This window comes from Motacilla alba, chromosome 6, assembly GCF_015832195.1.
Source record: "Motacilla alba alba isolate MOTALB_02 chromosome 6, Motacilla_alba_V1.0_pri, whole genome shotgun sequence".
Lineage (NCBI taxonomy): Eukaryota > Metazoa > Chordata > Aves > Passeriformes > Motacillidae > Motacilla > Motacilla alba.
In genome coordinates, this window is record NC_052021.1 from 24,278,123 (window position 1) to 24,298,424 (window position 20,302).

The 20,302-nt window shown below is 39.3% G+C and overlaps 2 protein-coding genes across 4 annotated transcripts in view; one reads left to right on the forward strand and one right to left on the reverse strand.

Moving 5' to 3' along the window:
- Positions 1–19,216, forward strand: part of SLK (STE20 like kinase) — a 48,968-nt gene extending 29,752 nt beyond the window's left edge. The window contains exons 9-19 of one of the 3 annotated variants that reach the window (XM_038139983.1): positions 384–1,766; positions 3,008–3,138; positions 3,412–3,535; positions 3,805–3,984; positions 5,938–6,030; positions 9,078–9,207; positions 9,441–9,565; positions 10,520–10,708; positions 11,870–11,995; positions 13,524–13,637; positions 14,137–19,216. In XM_038139983.1, coding sequence (XP_037995911.1) covers positions 384–1,766; positions 3,008–3,138; positions 3,412–3,535; positions 3,805–3,984; positions 5,938–6,030; positions 9,078–9,207; positions 9,441–9,565; positions 10,520–10,708; positions 11,870–11,995; positions 13,524–13,637; positions 14,137–14,283 — 2,742 coding nt within the window. In that variant the 3' untranslated portion in view covers positions 14,284–19,216. Of the gene's footprint in view, positions 1–383; positions 1,767–3,007; positions 3,139–3,411; positions 3,536–3,804; positions 3,985–5,937; positions 6,031–7,131; positions 7,204–9,077; positions 9,208–9,440; positions 9,566–10,519; positions 10,709–11,869; positions 11,996–13,523; positions 13,638–14,136 lie in introns of all 3 variants that reach the window. The other 2 variants (XM_038139984.1, XM_038139985.1) reach the window with 2 other exon arrangements.
- The window catches only part of COL17A1 (collagen type XVII alpha 1 chain), a 43,461-nt gene continuing 38,544 nt past the window's right edge, over positions 15,386–20,302 (reverse strand). Inside the window, exon 57 of the mRNA XM_038139981.1 lies at positions 15,386–20,139. Within this exon, the coding sequence (XP_037995909.1) occupies positions 20,090–20,139 (50 nt within the window). The 3' untranslated portion in view covers positions 15,386–20,089. The remainder of the gene's footprint in view (positions 20,140–20,302) is intronic.

Sequence of the window (20,302 nt, forward strand, 5' to 3'; positions counted from 1 at the left end):
TATCAGTGCCACACTAACTAAAGCTACAGTTTCTTCCTTGCCCAGCTGGCACAAAGTAAAGTCTTTCAAATCCAGCTGTAGCTGAGACTGTTGAGGAGCTGAACTGATTTTAAAAAAAAGGAATGTGAAAACAAAAAGACCCTTGAAGAGTAGCTGATGACCATAATCCCTTTCCCTTGATCAGAGTGTAACTTTCTGTTCAGAGCCTGTCTGCAGTTCATGCGCTCGTTCTGCGATAGTCCAAGGAAAGGACTCTGAGGTTATCAAACTCAAATAACTGCATGTGAATATAATATTGATCTCTGTTGACATATTATTCCATAAAACTGTGCTTTGATCAAGTTACAAAATGATTGAATGTTTTTCTTGCTTTAATTTTTTAGCAATTACCTGCAGAGAAACGTGCATCCTCTGACCTTAGTATTGCCAGCTCTGAAGAGGATAAACTTTCACAGAATGCTTCTGTCCTGGAATCTCTCTCTGAGAAAACAGAAAGTAATGCCATTGAGGACAAAACAACTGGAGATGAATCTGAGGACATTAAATTTAGGAAAACAGTTGATAACATACACGATACTCCTGTTAGCGATGTGAAAGTGCAGAACGGTTCTTTGCCAACTGGTGAAGATGAGCAAAGCAAAATGATGCCAGCAGAAAAGAATAGAGAAAGCCTGGAAAAAATGCATGAGGATACAGAACCTCAGAAAGAAGGTAAAGAACTTGATGTGGAAATCAAGAATGACCCTAACTTAAAAATAGAGAAAGAAAATTCCATGGCAGATGAACAGCTAGAAGATGAGAAACTGAAAGCAGTACCTGTAACTGAAGATAGGGTAGAAACTGAAGAAGGCATTTCTACGGAAACTGGTGAAAAAGAAGAGGAGAAGAGAATGGATCTCTTGGATGGTGAGGAAGAAAAGGTCCCTGCAGAAAATACAGATACAGAGGAAAAGGAAGATAAAGGTGAAGCTCAGAAAGAGGCAGTAATAGATGCCACTACAGAAACTCTGCCTAATGCTACAGTTAAAGTGTCTGATGAAGAAAAGGAACTAATAAAGCATGGAATTGACAACATTAAGGAGATAGGTGCTATTGCTGAAACACCCATCAGTGATGGGGATAAAATACCTGAGCTGGAGGATAAGCCAGTGGAAAGTCAGGCTAAGCAGGTCCATGATATAATCAGCTCTGAAGAAACTCTATCAGAAAGCCAAGATACAGTGATCGAAGTAGACAGGAAACTGGCAGAAAGTGAAAATGAGGGTATCAGTAATATAAACAGCACAGAGGAAACAAAGATCAAAGACTCTGGAAAAGATATCGTAGACCAGAAGGCATTACAGACTAAACCTGAGGATATTCCTGATAAACTGGTGGATGAACTGACTGGTATGGACCAAAATTCAGGAGAACGCGGACCTGAGAATATACAGGAAACCAACATCCAGGTAGACAAAGAACATCCAGGAGTTACCTCAGATGAAATCATGAAGAATAAGCTTCAAGACACTGTCAGTGAACAAGCTGATGACTCTGAAGTCACTCCAGTCCCCAGTATTAGTATTAGCACTGAAGAAAATGAGAAGGTCAAAACAGATAATCAAGGCAATACTGAGACTTTACAGCAACTGGAATCAGAGAATTTGAAGGAAAATGATGCGGATTCAGGCACTGGTTCTACAGCTGATAACAGCAGCATTGATTTGAACTTGTCCATTTCTAGCTTCCTTAGTAAAAACAAAGAGACAGGATCAATATCTTTACAGGTAAGTGCAAGCATCGATTTTTTAATATAAAATCTCATGTGAGTGTAACCCTGAAATTATCTCCAGGTGTTACCTTTGCTACAAAGAAAAATATTGAAGGAAAAACCAGTATGACACATATATACAAAGCTTTGTAGAAATCAAAGTATTCTAAACTGCACCATACAACGTCTGGATTATGTGCAGTTATGCTAATTAGTTTCTTACTGTATTGCATAATAGTAACCCATAAAAGGAAGTGTAATAATACTAAACATGAAGATTTGTGAGTGGCTGTAGGTCAGAGCTGATACTCAAGAAGACCAGCTAATTCTTGTTCAATGGGAAAAATCTCTTGAATATCTAATCTTGTACTGAATTCCTGTCACTTCCATATTCTATCTCTGTTTGGGACACCCCAGGTAGACATTCTGCTGGATTTTTTTATTCCAGTCAGTGTTTTCCTATGGTTGTACAGTGTCCATGCAGTTATGTCACTATGAATGAGCGTACTCAGAGGAAGCAAATTTCAGACTATTTAATTGTAGTCTTTGTACTAAAATGAATATAGCCATGGGTAGTAACTGTGTAACGTGGGCTTGAGTGGAGGAAAAACAAACCTAGAAAGACAACCCAACAAAAGAATCATAAATTGGCGTACCTGTGATAAACATGCAGGTGTTTGCAGTTGCCCTGACACAATTGAGATGGTGCAGGTTTAGCTGGGGTCCCTTTCTTCTTGCAATGAAACAAAAGCAGCTCTGACAACTGAGACTTCTCTAGTTGTCAGAAGATCATGATATGATTATTGGCTAATATATATCAATAAAAAAATAAACTCACTTGTGTATGTCCAAAGCTGGAGGAAGTAGGTGAGTAAATTGTTATCCTATCAGAATTAAATACCTGTTGGTGGCTGGGGAAATCACGATCAAAAGCAAACAGTAAATGTAGCTGTCTTCAGCTCTTGAAAATAAAACTGCATCAGTTCTCTTCAGAGTTTCTGGCTTAATTTTTTTTTTCTTCTGGTACTTTGGATAATCAGTAATTGCAGTTTTCCTTTCCTTACTAGAAAGTTTCAGTTTATTGGAATTTTTCAAATTCTCACTTGATTAGTGAGGCACCTGGTAAGTGAGAAGGGCTCTTGATTACTGTATAGAAGACATTCCCAGAAATATTTTATATAATTAAATATTAGGAAAAAAGGGGAAAAGGAGTATAACCTAAATAGATACGTAACAACTTACTAATGCTTAATTTAGGAAACTAGAAGGCAGAAGAAAACGTTAAAGAAAACTCGGAAGTTTGTCGTTGATGGAGTAGAAGTGAGTGTAACCACATCAAAAATAGTTACTGAAAATGATTCAAAAAGTGAAGAAATGCGATTTCTACGGTAAGTGTTCCTAAAAGTAAAGTTTTCAAGAGGTTAGCAGCTGATATTTTTTTTTTCATTGAATAAAACAAGGGGGCTAATTATCTTATTTCAGTCATATTTGGGGATTAATTGACTTTTTTTAGTAGAAGTGAATGTAAAGTGTTTCTTATTAAGACAATCGTTCAAAATTAGTTTTACTGGGCCCGAGTTGTCAATGATTCTTTTTGTCTCTTGTCATTTTCCACTTCTTTTGTTTTCCCATCAGTATTAAGTGTTCTTTGTCCTTATTAGACGTCAAGAGCTCAGAGAGCTGAGACTTCTTCAGAAAGAGGAGCAGAGAGCCCAACAGCAGCTCAGCAATAAGCTTCTGCAGCAGCGAGAGCAGATGTACAGACGTTTTGAACAGGAAATGACAGTGAGTTTCTGCATTTTGGTGCTCTTAAAATATGACATCTTGATGGAGTAGGCAGAATAGTGCTAAGAGCAATCAGGTGTTTCCTGCCATGATGGCTCTAGCTTAGCCTTCATTCTTAAATAAAAGGAAATATTTTCCATTGTGGGATGCCCAGCTTGTGCTGGGGCTCGCTGCCACAACAGTCCATCATGGTCATTCCTTGCTGTGCTACAGCACTTCACTTAACAGGACTTAGCTTTCTTAAAAAAGGTGCCAAATAATTTTTACAGAGTAAAAAGCGACAGTATGATCAGGAGATAGAGAACCTGGAAAAGCAGCAGAAGCAGACGATTGAGCGCCTGGAGCAGGAGCACACAAATCGCTTACGGGATGAAGCAAAGCGCATCAAGGCTGAGCAGGAGAAGGAGTTGTCCAAATTCCAGAATGTGCTGAAAAACAAAAAAAAAGAGGTAAGAGATGATGCTAATATTGAAAATAAGGAGTATAGGCATAGCAAACAGTTGAGATTAGGTCTCCCAGAAGCCTTGTCAAACCTGTGCTGTGCTGAGGTTTGGAAGTGTCACTACCAGTCAGAATTGTGTCTCTTGTTTAACTGCCTAAAGTGAAATACAAACAGCTGACAGGAAGCTTGATGAATTGATTTAATCTAGAAAACATCATCAAGTTAGAAGATTTTATTTTTCACAGAATACTTAATAAAATATTTTCTCTCAAATACTAAATCAATAAAAAGTATTTTCATAAAGATTATGAAAAAACCCAGCTATAGGTACTTAGTAAATACTTAACAAATTAGAATTTCAAAGACAATAATTTCAGTTTTGTTTTGTTTTTGTTAATTAGTTAGATTTTTTTATTGAATATGTGCTGTAATTGTTTAGAATTTCTTTATATGAAGTGACAGCAATGATATGAATTTGGTTTGTTAGCTCAAAAAGGAAAGCCAGGAGAGAGAAGTCTGGATAACCTAAAATCTTTTACTGTTAATTTCATAAATGTCATACAGTTAGGGCAAAAAGGCTGACACTGGCAACTGGTGCAGTTAATTTACTTGAATTGGACTAAGAAAAGGTGATATGTTTCCATATGGATTTTGTATCTTAAAAGCTGTTTTATTTCATTTTTGGTTCAATTGCATAGTGCCCATTTGTATAAAAATGGCTCTAGTGTTTGCTCTGATAGTTACTAGATGCAGGTTTCTTTAGAAAATGTTGATGCTTTTGCATAGAATGATCCTGTAGCACATATGTGCATTGAAATATAAGTTGTATTCAGTTTGAACTGTATGCCCGTATGTAAATAACAATTTTTCTTCTTTTGCGGTACCTCTTGCATTTTGAGTCTCTCTCTGTTCACTGGTGATTGGGTCCTACGTGGGAAATTGGGAGAATTTTACATATTGCTCTGAGCTAAAAGCAGTTCTTTCATGGACACAGGAATAGCATGTGGTGATTTGGACTCTGTTTTCTGATGATGCTTCCACTATTAAACAAACAGGCATTTGTCTCTGGGTGCATAGTTTTGTGTTAAAAGCTTAAAAAGGCAATTTACAGTTTGAAGGAAAATGCAGCTGCTGCTCTAAAACTATCCATGTTATATTGGAGTGTACAATGCTACATTTTTGTAATTCTGAAAAACAAAACTCATCAGCAAATTAACAGATTAATAGTCAGTTGATTTAGCCAGGTTATATTTAGAATCTTTCTGCTAATCTTGTCTAATTCACCGTGTACTGAAACACGTTCCATCCCAGCATACGTGTCACAAAAAGTTTCTTGAAGACACTCTTATTTATTGGTGGGTTTTGCTTTAAATTCTTCAGAACCAAACACAACCAAATAATGTTTTGTTTGCTTGTATGATTATTTTGAAGACATAAGCTGTGTAGATGTCATTTATGGTCAGAGACACTAATAATGGCATCTTGTAAATTCAGGTTAGAGACTGTGTCAGAAATAGCTGGGTTTCAATGGAAGTTATTTTAAGCTTCCAACCATTTTTCCCAGCTTTATGTGAAGTAACATACTCTGTAGTCCTTTTGCCATAGCGATTCAAGAAAATACCACTTTTGCAGGTGGTGGTTTTCTTAACTATTGACTCTTCTGGCAGCTGCATGGAAACACAAGCGAGGCACTGCCATTTCTGAGGGCACTGGGCAGCATTTGCATGCAAAAAGCGCTGGCATGTCCCTCCTCTCTGCACTGCTGGCATGCATAACGCACCTATTGTTCTTCCTCTTTTCATTAAGCTCTTTCACTAAACTAACATCCCTGCCACTGAAGTAATGCATGCTTCCCACTACCTCTAGTGCTTGACCTGCATGTCCCTGTGTTCACAGTAGTGCTTGCTGTGGAGACAAAGTGTTCTTTTCGCCACCTTCTGCATGCTTATATACACTGTAGGTTTTATGTGAAGTGGAGAAAGCACCAAAAGAGCTGAGAAAAGAGCTCATGAAACGCAAGAAAGAGGAGCTTGCACAAAGCCAGCATGCTCAGGTAACAACGGCAGCTTCAAGCTACTAAAATACAAAAGGCAGCAGTATTCACACAGCTTGATGATTTCACTTCTTGTTGTTGTTGAGTGAATATGGAACTTAACTCAAACTAACCCTACAAACTGCGCTCTTTCTTCAAGTACTCCCATGTCACATCTTAGATTTAACTGGGTAGAAATGTAGGAGCAGCGGTTGCCAGGTTTGTACTGTCAAGTGTAGGATTTTGTGTGCTCTACTGAAAAAGAATGGTATTTTTTGCATCAGGTTTATTTACAGTGCTTTTACGAGTGGTAAGTACTCCATGGGTCCTTCAAATTTTAAAGGTTTTAGTCAGGAGGAAGTTTTGAATACACAAGTGCAGAGGAGGAAAATGTATCTAATATGTAAGCATGAGACATCTTGTTTATAGGAGCAGAAGAGATTAGGTAAAATGTTATTTAAATGTCAAAGTGTAGGTGTATAGAAACTTTACAAAACATCATCTGTGATTTCATGCCTTCAGACTTGCTGCTTTTCTATGAGCCACCTGGAAAGAGGGCTAGTATTTCAGAAAAATACTGGCTTTGTGATGGCCAGTAGCAGCTTGTACAGAGTGAATTTGAACCACAGCAGAGCAGGTTTGGATTGAGTAATTTAAAGATTAAATGTTTATGTGAGTGACCTAGTAGAAAATAATAGCAACTTTATTCCATTATGTGTTTAATTTAAGAGGGGATTTCCCAGGATAGAAGGTGATTGAGTTGCAGCACTTTCCCCATACCAAAGATGTTTGTCTTTAAACTTTTTAAAGGAAACAAAAATTAATTTTTCCTAGTGTTTGTAGAGACATGGTTAATTTCCTTTGCCGCTTTCAATTTGTTGAAGAGAGGTGAAAGAAGATTTTAAATGTAAAATATCCTTACTTGGAATGACAAATGCCAAAACAAGGTGCAGCTGCTCAGTTTTAGAATATCTAGGACTTCCATCAGCATCTACTTGTGTGATTAGCCTTGACATTTCAAATGTTTCTTACTAACGTACAGCAGATCTCATTTCTTCCCTTCTTTAAGAATAGAAATAAGTTTCACTATATTATGACACAGAATTACATTGTGTCCCACAGGGTGTTGCTCAGGTTATGATTCAGTCTTTTCAGTTGTCTTCATGTACGCTTTTCAACGCACAAATGCAGGATGTAAGTCTTAAAATGCAACACAGTGCAAGTTTATCTTCCTAATTTTCCAGATGTGTGTTTTCTCTTCTCCTTCTGCTCATATGTGCTGATCAATGTCACTGCTGTCTCCAAACTGGTTAGCACCAATTTAGGTAATTGTGCACTATCCATTGTCCAAAGTTCCAAAAGACAGTAGTTACTCAGTCTGAGCAAGACACTGAGGGTTCACACATGCAACAGGATATTTGTTCAGCACATGTGAGAAACATTGTGTGACTTGTATTCTGTGTGTGCAGTGAAACCATGTATTTTAAAGATGTTTGAGTTTCTTTTAAGATACTGGACATAACCAAGTGGTACTTTGAAAAAGGTTGGCTGCCCTGCACTGTCTGCCTTTAAACCATCCAACACATTCTTTAGTAAAGTCGGTGACATTTATTTTGTGTGATACTTGAGTAGATGTGAGAAGTGGAAAGGCCAGTGTATTTCCTGAGGTTGCCTAGTTTATCTTCCAGCACTAGCAGGTATAAAACTTCATAAGAGTTACTCTGTAGACAGCAGCAATGATATTTAAATTATTAAGTGTGTAAAGCTCACACATAATCACTTTTTGACCATGACCATGTTCTACACTAGAACAGCTTTCCCCCACTCCCTCCAAATCAAAAATCTCCCAGCAGATTAAACACTGTTAATTATGTGGTTAATTATGTTTCTGCACCCTCATAATATTCAACTTGTAGTAGTCTTTTTAACCTTTTCAGGTATAAAGGGAAAAACCAGGTTTTTTTTGTCCCTCTATAAATTTGGTTAGGTGTGTCTGACTTAATTTACAGACATCACCTTCCAGTTCTTTTTATACCCTGAGGTCTGTTGCTGTCAGCTTAATTCACCTCTGGTTTTATGTTACTTGTCTCAGTAAGAGACATGAAAGCCTCATCTGTGAATAACTTTATGTGAAGATGAAAACGAGGATGTTTTTGGTCAAAATAAAAAGTACTTTTAATGAACATGTAATTCCATTTGTTATCGACTTGAGCAGCCCACCTTGGCTCTGACAAGACCCTGTCATTGTCCTTTCTTTTGGCCTTGATATCATGCTAGAAGCATCTGATTTCATTTCTTGTTTTAAGGCAGGTGTGAGTGTGTGTGTGTGCATGCTTGCATGCTCATAGCTGTGGTTTTTAATAGTTGCAAAGAAGAAAGGCAGCAGTAGGTCTTGGGGCATGGGAGGGGGACTCAGTGCTGTCTGCTTTTCATGATGGGATGTAACAGTGATACCCCTGGATAATGTGAAGATGCAGATGATAAATCCTGTTGTGAGGAGCCAGCTCAGCTCAGATGTTAGCAGGTTATGGCCCTGCAGAACCATGGGGTGTCTGCACAGTGGTCCTGCAGAACTCCCAGCCTCAACAGCCCTGCCCTAAGGACAAGATGAACCAGAAAGATCTGAAACCCAACTGTGTAAATAAATAGGCTTTAGCTAATCACCCAAAGCAGAATAACCATACATACCTTTATTTCCTTACATACAGGAATAATTAATCCTTTTCAGAAAGAGATCAACTTTAGACTGAGTATTGTCTTTACTAGCTCTGAACCTGCAACTTGTTCTGAGGAGAGACAAGAGATGGAATGAGTTGCAGATGACTGGCTAGATTGTTACCTTTGGTCTTATTTCTGAAGGTATTATTTAAACATGAATATGCTCTTACCTACTCTGTACATAGAAAATACAGAAGATGGATAATTTGATAGCCAAGTCATGCTAGCTCAAACTTTCATAGATGTATTTGTTTTCATACATAGCTAATGCTGAGAGGTCTGGGAGTTTCATTAACATGTAATGTGATTAGAAGAACCTAATTTAATTTACTTCTATTGGTTTTTACCAGGAGCAGGAGTTTGTGCAGAAACAGCAACAAGAACTGGATGCATCTCTGAAGAAAATAATTCAGCAGCAGAAGACAGAACTGGCCACTATTGAACGAGATTGCCTCAACAACAAACAGCAGCTCATGAGAGGTACCCAGCACCAGGCTCTTCCTTGGAAACAGGCACTGGTGTTTAGTGAAACAATGGTCTTTATTCACTTTATGAAATCAAAAACCTCCATGACCAATCTAGAACTGTAACAAAAACATTTGCTATGAAACAGCATTGTTTTTAAAATGCACTTTTACTTCTGAACATACCAGGTGATTGGGAAGTATGGGATGGGATTGCAATTCCTGAACCAACCTTTCTGTTTTTTCCAGCTCGTGAAGCTGCATTCTGGGAGCTGGAGGAGCGGCACCTACAGGAGAAACACCAGCTCCTCAAGCAGCAGCTCAAGGATCAGTACTTCATGCAGAGGCACCAGCTGCTTAAGAGGCATGAAAAAGTTAGTGTTGACTTTGACATTTTCTCTTGTGTATTATAATATCCATTTTTTTAATCAAGTAGTCTTAGGATCTCTCCTGGTGCTGTTTGTTTGCACAGACAAGACCCAGACAAGTACTTTGAAGATGTTATGTGCTCTGTTGAAATTAAAAAAAATCTTACTCATCTTACTTGAGTACCGTAGTACTATACAGAAGTATAAATTATGATATTTTCCCTTTTGAGTCTCTAAAAAAAAACCACTAACCAACCACAACATCAGTCTTTTACTATAAAAAATACCAAATTTTGCTTATCCACCAAAACCAATTTTGATTTGTGTTTAAACAAATCTGTTCAGAAGTAAATAATCCTGGAATTAAATGAGCAGAATGAACTGGATTAGCTTCTGGGCAAGTAGCTGACAACTGTCTCTTTATAGCTAAATCCTTATTTTCCACAAGGCATTTTGGTTTTTATAGAATACACAAAAGCAAATAGTTCAATTTCTGAAAGTGTAAACCAGTAGGGAGGTGTTTGAGGATCTCTTGGTGATCAGAGCATGAGCAGCCTCCACTGAAGGCTTGTTCTGTCCACTCTGGTTTATCCCATGTGGGCTGTTGCTTTCCCCAGCTTTTTAAAGCAAACTGCCCCTCCACAGCTCTAGCCCACAAGTTCAGTTACACAAAAAGGAGTTTCTCCTTTTGAATAACAGGCTTTGTAAAAGGCAGTGCAGGAGTTGAGTAAGTGCTGGTAAAATAAATGTGTATTTACATTTATTAGAGAATTTTCTTTGGGTTGGGCAAGATCCAGAGCTCTCTGCAAGAAGCCCCTCCTCCCCACTGTTACTCCTGGGGCTGGGAATGGTTTCTGCTGGGAGGCACTGACTCACACCAGAGACTTATTAATGAAAAGAGATCTACACTATATAACATCACAGCTACTGTGTAATATTTCCACATGGCTAAAATTTCAGGAAACAGAACAAATGCAGAGGTATAATCAGCGCCTTATAGAGGAGTTAAAGAACAAGCAAACTCAGGAAAGAGCCAGACTGCCTAAAATCCAGCGAAGTGAAGCAAAGACTCGGATGGCCATGTTTAAGAAAAGTTTAAGAATCAATTCATTTGCCTCTCCAGACCAAGATCGTGAAAAAATTAAGCAGGTAATTAATAAATTATTATGTAATAGTTTTAATAGTGTAAATGCCAAATGTGAGGATGGAATAGAGTGTGCTCTCATGAGTTCTCAGATGGTACCAAACTGGGCTGATGCACTGGATGGGGTCAGAGGAAATCATCCTTCCCTGCTGCTCTGCTGAGCCTCTTCTGAAGTGCTGGGTCCAGCCCTGGGCTTCCCAGTACAAGTCAGACACGGATTTATTGGAGTGAGTTGTGCAAAGAGCCTTGAAGATGGCTGAGAGACTCAAGTGTCTGGTCACGTGAGGAGCCACCTCAGGGGTACCTGGGATGCTGCAGCCTGGAGGAGAATAGCCTCAGGAAAGTCTTATCCATGTGTATAAATACCCAACCGAGGGAGCAAAGAAAGTGGAGCCAGACTTTTCCCAGTGGTGCCCAGTGAGAGGGTGAGAGGCTACAGCCACAATTGAAATACAGAAAATCCAACTTCAACATGAGAAAACATTTTTGTTGGGGGGAAGATGGTCAAACACTGGAGCAGGTTGTCCAGAGAGCTTGTAGAGATGCTCAGAACCCAACAGGACACAGTCCTGCACAGCCTCCTCCTGGTGACCCTGCTTTGAGTAAGGAGGTTGATCTTTGCAGGTCCCTTCCAACCTCAACTGTTTTGTGATTCTATGAAACATTTTTAAGGGTGCTTGATTTTTGTGAGCTTTTGAACTAAAGCTGTAGGTATTCACTCATTCTTTAAAAGGGAATGCTCTGCAGAGGTTGAGAGGTTTGCTTTCTAAAGCACCACAGTCACAAATCATGGTTTCATATAGTGAGCACTGGAAGGATGACAAATGTGGAAAATACGGTCTCCTGTAGCTGTTTAACACCAGCCTAAACCAATGCTTGCAGCTGGACTGCTGTGTCACAGCTTCACAGGGAGGTAATTTCAGGAATCTAGAAGTGAAATGTGCTGCGTTTTAAGGAAAAATCAGAGTGCAGACAGAGAAATGGAATTAAAACTGTAGGGAACTTCCTTTGTAAGAATTTAAAAGAAAAAAATAGACAAAATTACTGCTTAAATCTTCTAGAACTGTTCTCAGTATGTGTTCATGCTATTAGATGCAGTTCTTTGGCTCATGCAAACTATTTTATTCAGAGGCACAATATAAATAATCTCTTATTTTTAATTTTAGTTTGCTGTTCAAGAAGAAAAGAGGCAGAAGAATGAGAGATTGGCACAGCATCAGAAACATGAAAACCAAATGCGGGACCTTCAGTTGCAGTGTGAAGCAAACATCAGGGAACTGCATCAGTTACAGGTTAAAAATAGATGATATTAAATGACCATTCAGTGAGAAGAGTTAAGTTAATACCAGATGCCGGCAAAGCAGAAACACCTTTCCTTAATTTTTACTGTATAGTTTTTTCAACTTTGTTTTCAAAGGCCTGCAGTGCACTGCTTTGCCAGATTCATATATTCCCATCAATTAATGAGGAATCATTTTAAATGAAGAAGAGCATGAACCAGAAGCAGATGATCACTTCTGGAATACCTGTCAAGTTCCCAGGGTTATTTTCTGTAGGCAGCATTTCCTTTTAACCTGATTTTGCTGGAGTGTCATTAATCAGAACAGAGGTAGGCAGCACCAGGCATTACCCACAAGAAATTTGCAGCAACACAGGAATGAGGAGGTTTTTACCAAGTACTGCCACTTGCGTGTGAGCTTCTGGAAGGTACTTAAAAGGAATTCTCTTCTTGTGATAAGGAGCTCTGATTTGTCTCTTTTGGTATGCATTTTGTAAAAGTTTCTGCTGGATACCAGAGGCCAGATCTCCTTTTCTGTTAAATCAGCTTTTCCGAGTTTCAGGGACACAAGGCAGTCTTAAAGCATTAAGTGATCACCTGCTGATAACATTTGCTTAGAGAAATCATGCAAGGACCAATGAAGCTCATTTTACCCTATTCACTTTCTTACATCCTGCAAAAACAGTCCCTGGCTGTGCCACTAATATGCCCCAGTAAATCCCCAAGTACCGTGGGAGCCTTGTGAGAGTTTCAGCTCCAGTTAAATAGAGCAGATTAGGGCTGTTCTGAGCTTCACAAGGAAAACTGGCCCTTTGCTGCACTCAGGTCTAGCCAAGTGCTTGTTTGTGTTGCTGTGGTTCTGTACTCTGCATCAGACCCATTTGGGACTAGAACCCTAGAAACACAGCCATTGCCAACTGCTCTTAAAAAAGTGCAGAGACTTGAAGCCAAATAATTGATTTTTTTTCTTGTCATGCTTCAAAAAGCCTCTGAAAGTGAGGCAGATGCTCAGGTACCTTACTGAGAGAAATGTGAAGCTGAGGTGTGATTTGAGCCTTATCATAGGGCGATTTTGAGGCTGCTTCAGCAACCACCTTTGTCTTTTCTCTAAGCTCCATTTGTTTGTCTCAGCTCTTGGCACCAAGAGTTGAAATGTTTCCAAAAAACAGCTTCCTTTTTAATGTAATTGGTTTTAATAAATTATACAGACTGTCTTTAAAAAGCAAAACAGAAATGCTGCATGACCTTGAAAAGCATCATTAGGCAGTGAAACACAGTTTTGAGTAACACTCTCAGCAGCTGCCATAGTGATGCTCAGCAGTGTATTTGGATTTATGAGTGTTTCTTATCTCAATTGGCCCCGATGGAAAGATCAGCTTTTGAAAACACAGCCTTGTAACATACTTTCATCTTGTAATTATTCACGTCACTATTTACACGGAATAAGCTAATTAGAAAGAATTAGGACAACATATGTCACTGTACAAATGTTGAGTTGCCTAATCTGAATTAGTTTTACATAAGGATTATCTTGTTTTAAGAATGAAAAATGCCATCTACTGGTTGAGCATGAGACTCAGAAGCTAAAAGAGCTGGATGAAGAGCACAGTCAAGAACTGAAGGAATGGAGAGAGAAATTGAGACCAAGAAAAAAGGTAAATGGGAACAGTTCATTAATCAGGAAATTATCAAGGGTTTGATCTAGAAAATATGGACAGTACAAAAGTATTGCAGAGGAGGAGAGTCAAGCTGCTGTACAAAGTTGTTGCAGTTCACAGTATAATAAAAGATGTTTAAAAATTGCATAAGCTGAGCAAAGGGCAGGTGCACCAAAACAGGCTGGGTGTTACCAGCCTCTTTGCAGGGCTCCCACCTGCAGCACCTGTGTGCAGGTTTGCATGGAAAACTTAGCTGGAAGTAAATCTGAGGCTAGGAATTTATTTCAGGAGCCAGTAGGTTATTACAAAAATTGAGTGATATATTGCAGACATACAGCTGGTGGTGGAGGTTGGTCTTGGGGGATTATTTTATTTTAAAAGGGAACGTACTAGAGTTTCACACAGTTCAGAGGTTGATCAGACAAAATGTCTCCACAATAATGGGTTTCTTGTACTTTGCCTTGTTAATCCTGTGACAATCTGATTTTGGTTTTAGATGCTGGAAGAAGAATTTGCCAGAAAACTGCAGGAACAGGAAGTTTTCTTTAAAATGACTGGAGAATCCGAATGCCTTAATCCTTCAACGCAAAGCCGGATTTCCAAATTCTACCCAATCCCCAGTCTTCACTCCACTGGGTCGTAACTCTGGGAACTTCTGTAGGTTTTTTGGTGTTTGAAATTCTCCCTCCTTATGGTCTAACCCGACTTACCCGCGGCATATGAACATCGGGGACCTTGCGTGTCTTGTTTTCAGTGGAGACAATCAGTGTCAGGAGCGCTTTCTTCACTCCCCTGGACAGAAGAAACAAACCAAGTGTTGGTGTACAGTGGTATTGTCACGTCCTTCAGATGTTTCAAGACTAAGTGGGCTTTTTATCCCAGTCTCTAAAAGTACGTTACCTACGGTTTTGACTTTAATCCTGAAATATTAATTATGCTCTTTCTCATCATAAAAAAATGGTTTCTCATCTGAACATTTAAGTGGTGTAATATTAGTTCTGCTACTGTGTTTTTAAGCATCAGATTTCTCCATGAGAGAATTCCACAATTGAAACTGCCATGAGAGGTTTAAAATTTTTATAACGTGAGCAGTGTCTTCGTGACAAGGACTGAAACTAATTACTAAGAACATGCCAGTAATCAGAAAAACAAACCCTTATGTTTAAACACAATTGGCAAAAGCAAAAGCCTTTGCAACTTCTTTCAAAAGAAACCTCTGGTGTAAATTAAACTGAGCTGATCTCCATGACATGTTTTGTCCATTAGTTCCATAATGAAATGGGGTGCTAGTTTAATTAATACAGTGCCTGAAACACTTAGATATGCTGATCCTGGCAACAGGATACTGTTTTGTCATTTAAAAACACAAAACTCCTTAGCGTTGCTGTTACTGTACAAAACAAGATTTCTTGCTGCTACTGCCATTTTTGTTGTAAATCCTCACCCTAAAATATTTTGCACTAAAATATGTAAAGGTGAAAGAAATGCTAACTTTAAATGCACAGTTTATTATTTTCTTTAGCTATTACATACAGGTGATTAGTTCTACAAATAGAAAAACTGTAGAATGTATTTTTAGAAAGCAGTGTGCAAAATGCACGTGGTTTCTCTAACTGTACCTGGAATGGGTAGAGCCATTGTTCTGTTCTTACCAAAGTCTGTTCATTTGAACTCCATCACAAAAGTGGAGGTGGATGGTCATATTTATAAATAACCATGGCTAAAGTCTGATTTCACTAGAAGTGTTAATTTCCTTTTTTTTTTATTTTAGTCATTTTATTTTAAGGAAAGATTTAAGTTAAATATACAGACAAACTCCTTTTGAAGCTGGGTGTTTTGCTTTTGTGTTGCCACCTACTAACATAGGCAGGTTTTATTTTTCAAGTTTCTAGATGTACCATAAGTTATTTGCCTGACTGATCTGTAGTGGGAAATCTGAACTGTGTCTCCTGTAGCGGGGTAGGGAAATACAGCTGTATTAGGTCCCTTTTGCTGCACTCCTTTTGGCGGATAGAGGTTGAGTCATATCAAGACAGTGGTACAAGCTGTGCTTGGGTATGTTGGAGCTCCATTTGTAAAATAGTATTTGCTTTCAGTCTTTTGAGGCCTGACTTTCTCTGATATCTTTGGGCATCAACTGCACCCGTTTTGTTTGCTTGCTTTGACTGTGCAACTGGTGCCCATTCCATGGCGTTCATTTCATGGGAACAGTGTTGCTGCATGGCAATGAACTCAGAAATTAACATAGGACTTTAATCAGCTCTGGTTGAAACCTTGGATGCTGAAATCCTTGGATGTTGAACCAGAATCTTCTCAATGAAGACACTTAATTTACAGCACAGTAAAAAGAAAATTGGAAAATGCATGTTTTAATTTAAATTTTGTAACTTTTTGATAGCATAATTACTTTAATAGCTAGCCTTAATTTCTGGCATTTTATTGTTTTAAATATTGTGTATTGTGTACTGTTGTAAATTCACACACCATATCTCTAGAATGTTCTTTGTTGCTAAATGCAAAGTTTTTTGAATTGTTTGTTTAGTAGGGAGAAACAAGTCTTTGAAGACCTTTTGCTTTTTAAGCTCCACCTTCATAAATTGACTGTTACTAAGATAACATTAAATAATCTTCATCTCTATTTAACAGCATTTGTTTGCAATTTCCTATGAAGTAGGCTCACTGCTTTACCTGGGGAGTAGGCAGGACAGGCAGATTTCCTCTTCTGGATTATGTCTACGTTCATCCTCATTAAATCCTCACATGGAAATGTCAATAATCTTCTCCTTACATTTTTGGTAGTTTCAGTGATACACTGCTAATATGTATTGGCATTCTGTTTACCTCTGTCTGAATCTCTTACATCTTTTATTTGAAGATCCTTTTCACACAGGCCCTGCCATCTGATCTCATTGTAAATTGCACAAATAACTGTAACTGAGCTCTGGGATGAAGGGGGGGATCAGATGTGGCGATGGAAGCCTTGCTCAGGTCTCCAGGTGGGGAGCCCTGTGAAGCACTTGCAGCCTTATGAACTGGGCTGAGAATTGATCCCAAGCACAAAAATATGTTTACTGAGTGATAACAAGAACTAGCTTGGGTACTTACACATCTAGACTGACAAAATTTGGTTTAAGTGTAGCAGAATGTGAGAGAGGTGTTACAATATTGTACCAGTGTCAGAAAATTCAATTCAAATTTAATTTGGTGTCACATAGGCCTAAAAAACATCTCCTGAGATGCGAAATCCAATCTTGGTACTATCTCACGTCACCTCCCTAATGAATGTTAGCAGCTCCATCTCCAGGGTGGTAAAGTGTGTTTTCTGCAGCCAAAACAATGTACTTATTTACAATCCTTACTGTCTGGCAGATCTCATTTTCCCCACATGCTCCAAAGCTGACCACAAGTCAGTATTTGCTCACCATTGTGTTTTACTACATTGTAAATTCTGTCCACAGGAAAACAAGAAAAGGCAATAAATCCCTAGATTGCAGTGCTGTGTGTGGGTTGTCCTCCTGTGTTTACAACTGATCCTCATGGAAAACTTGCCTGCAGGGCCTCAGCCTCACACCATGTGCTTCCCAGGGAGATCAGGGGGCTAAAGGTCTTCAGGTGCACCTGCTACCTGTTTTTAGGAGATTCTGGCTGTAGGAGGAGTTACCAACCCAGTGGAAAATGGGCTGTGGCAGCTCTTGATCTTCTGAAGTTCCAGGGGAACTTTCCTGCTTATTTTATGAAGAAATATTCCAGCATTTGATCCTCTCTGATCCCCATAAAACACATTTTCCTTCTCCAAGCACTCTGCTGCCACTGGTGTGTACATGAGAACTATATACAGCATGTAAAGATAGGATACTGAAGTTGTTATTCATATGATTGATTATGGAGGTCCTGATGTATAAACACCTTCAGAAGGTAAACCTTTATTTGAATTGGCACATGAATTCAAATTCCCTGCTGGCAGGGCTGCACTGTCCTGACCATCAGCATTCACTCAGAGTGATTTTTCACATCACGTTAAAAACTGATGTTCAGTCTGAGCTGCATCCTTTTTTCTGGGTAATCTTTTAAGCTAATATTCTTTTAAAATTGCATTCACAGGTACTCAGTAGCTGATCTATCAGACAGTTAAAGAAATTATTCTTCTGTCCCAGAGGACTTTATGATAACTCTATTATACTGAATTATTATCCTTAAAAATTGGAAACATAGCACCTTAACTAAGAGCTAAGCAAAGCAGCAATGAAATCACTTCTGTCACACCATGTCTTTTGTGACAGCAGTATCACATAGGAAGTTTAAGCTGATTCTCCAACTGAAATAGCATCTGCCTTGCAAGTATTTCAAGCTTGCTTTGGTATAGGAAAGATTCCAATAGGTGGTTTAAATTCAGGCACCTGAGTCCACTTTTAGGTAGCCTGATTTTCAGAGCTGAGGTCCTGTGCAGCTGTAGCTCCCAGGACCTCAGAAAGACATCATTGCTGAAAACTGAAATGTACAAATAAGCTTGGTGCTAGTTGCTTCCACTGATCTGCTGCTTCTTGGTTCATCTGCTGTGGGGAAGAGGGGCAGGTTTGAGGACAGTGACTCTGGTTGTTGGAGGAAAGGGCAGGGGGGAGTGTTTAGGGCCATCACTGTGTCCTTCATTTTACATCAAAATCTGTACTTCTGAATCTCTGAAACTTGCTTGTGTTGATGTGTTGTCCATGCAAATTTCCCATTCCCAGGCTACTTCTCCCATCTTCACAGCAGTTGAAGTAAGATTAGAGAGAAATAACCTTCCTTGTTCACAGGCAAGCCCAAGGCCAGGATGCCCCATCATTTCTCAGTCTTTCGAAAGATGAGAACAGATAAAGGGAAGGAGAAGACAAAAGAAATGACAGTGTTTCTTTTACAGAACTTTTACTTGTTCTGCATCTCTTTTCTCCAGCTCATGTTTTGTTTTTTGTAGCTCGTTTGCACATATGGTGTCTGGGCAGTCAGTGGTGCCAGAGGAAATCCCCTTAAGCAGAAACATGCTCATGCCCAACCCATGAGAAAGGGCTCATGTGCTTTCCCTGTACTGAAAGCAGAAGGGAGTGGCTGAGTCCAGGGTTATCCTGATTTAACAAAGTCTTCCACACTTACAATTAGATGGTAAAGCTCCTTTGGTAATGAGAATCAGTCCTAAAATGGTGGAAAGAACAGAAACGAGGAAGGGATATGGAGTGGCATCTAATGTTGTACTGTCACCCCCTTTTCTGTCAGGAAGCCAAGCAGAGCAGGAGCATCCTGTGACAAAACACGCGCCTGAGGCATCACTGGCCTCGTGTTCTCCCAGCAGTTTGTTGAATGTTTTGTGTTAACTGCAAACCAAGTTATTTTTGCCTTACAGAAAGCAACCAAAAATCATGAGATGGATGAATAATTGGCTAAGGGTCTCTGTACAGCTTGTGGAAGTGAACTTGCAGTAGCAGCCATACAACAGTTTTGGGAGTTTTTTTGTCTTGTTTTTCAAAGTAATTTGATTTCATGGCTTTCTGTAGAATATTGTAATAATTCTGCTGTAAATATAATAAAATCACAGTTTGCTGAGATCGCCTTAGTTTTGTTGATGGAAAACTTGCATGAAATACAAGTGATTTGTACAAGCATTTGAGGGAAGGGGATTATTTACAATGTTTAAAATAACTGAGTATAAAAGTATTTAATGTTGTGCTACTGTATTTATCATTATACCTCTGACCCATCTCAGGTGCCTCACCCTGCCCCCAACAACCTGCAAGCACACAACAGCCATCCTCAATAGTTCAGGGATGGGGTTAAAAACACACTTTAATTGGGCTGTTTACATTAAAGATTATTTTTCACCAGTATTTAAAAAACCAGAAAAAAATACAAAAATATTTTTAAAGATAAACAAATTACGTTCAAAAGTGCTTTGGTTTGGCCCCGTGTGTGTCCTGTCTTGCTGTGCTGCTGTAAACAGGCTCCACTTGGGGTTGGCAGAGCTTGTGGAGAGGGAATCCCAGGGCTGTGCAAGGCCAGGGTTTTTCACAGGGCCTTGTGGGCTGCATCTGATCCCTGACAAACCATGCATTTGGTGGGGATGAGATTGTTTTCTTTTTTCTGCATAGTTGGCTAGTTGTTAAAAAACCCAGATTTTTACATATCTGGGAGTAGTGCAAGAAGCCTGGACTAGGTGAGACAGGAAGCCCTTGTCACCCCAAGGACATCAGCCTGGGAGCTCAGGGGCACGGTAACAGTAACATCAGTAACAGGAGCAAACACCCACACTAGGGCCATGCTGGACACAGACACACACAAGAGACATTCAGATCTGAACTATCAACTCTAAGGGGTCAGCTGAGCAGTGGGGATGTTTTAGCATTAACACAGTGAAGACTCAGGCTAATTTTCTACTGGCTGCTGGGAATGCTGCCCTGTGCAGAACTGAGCTACCTCTTTCCTTAAACACCAACAGCTCTTCTTTTTCTTCTGCCAACATACAGTTGTTCACCTGGGGACCAGAAAAATCAAAAGGAGGGTTAGTTGAAAAGACCATGTAAAAAGACAAAAGACCCAAACAAAAAAACAGGCTGTGTTTTCCAGCTATTCCCAGGGATGGGCTGGTGCCATTTGTGACAGTCAAACCCTGCTCTCCTGGGAATGGCAGGTGTTCC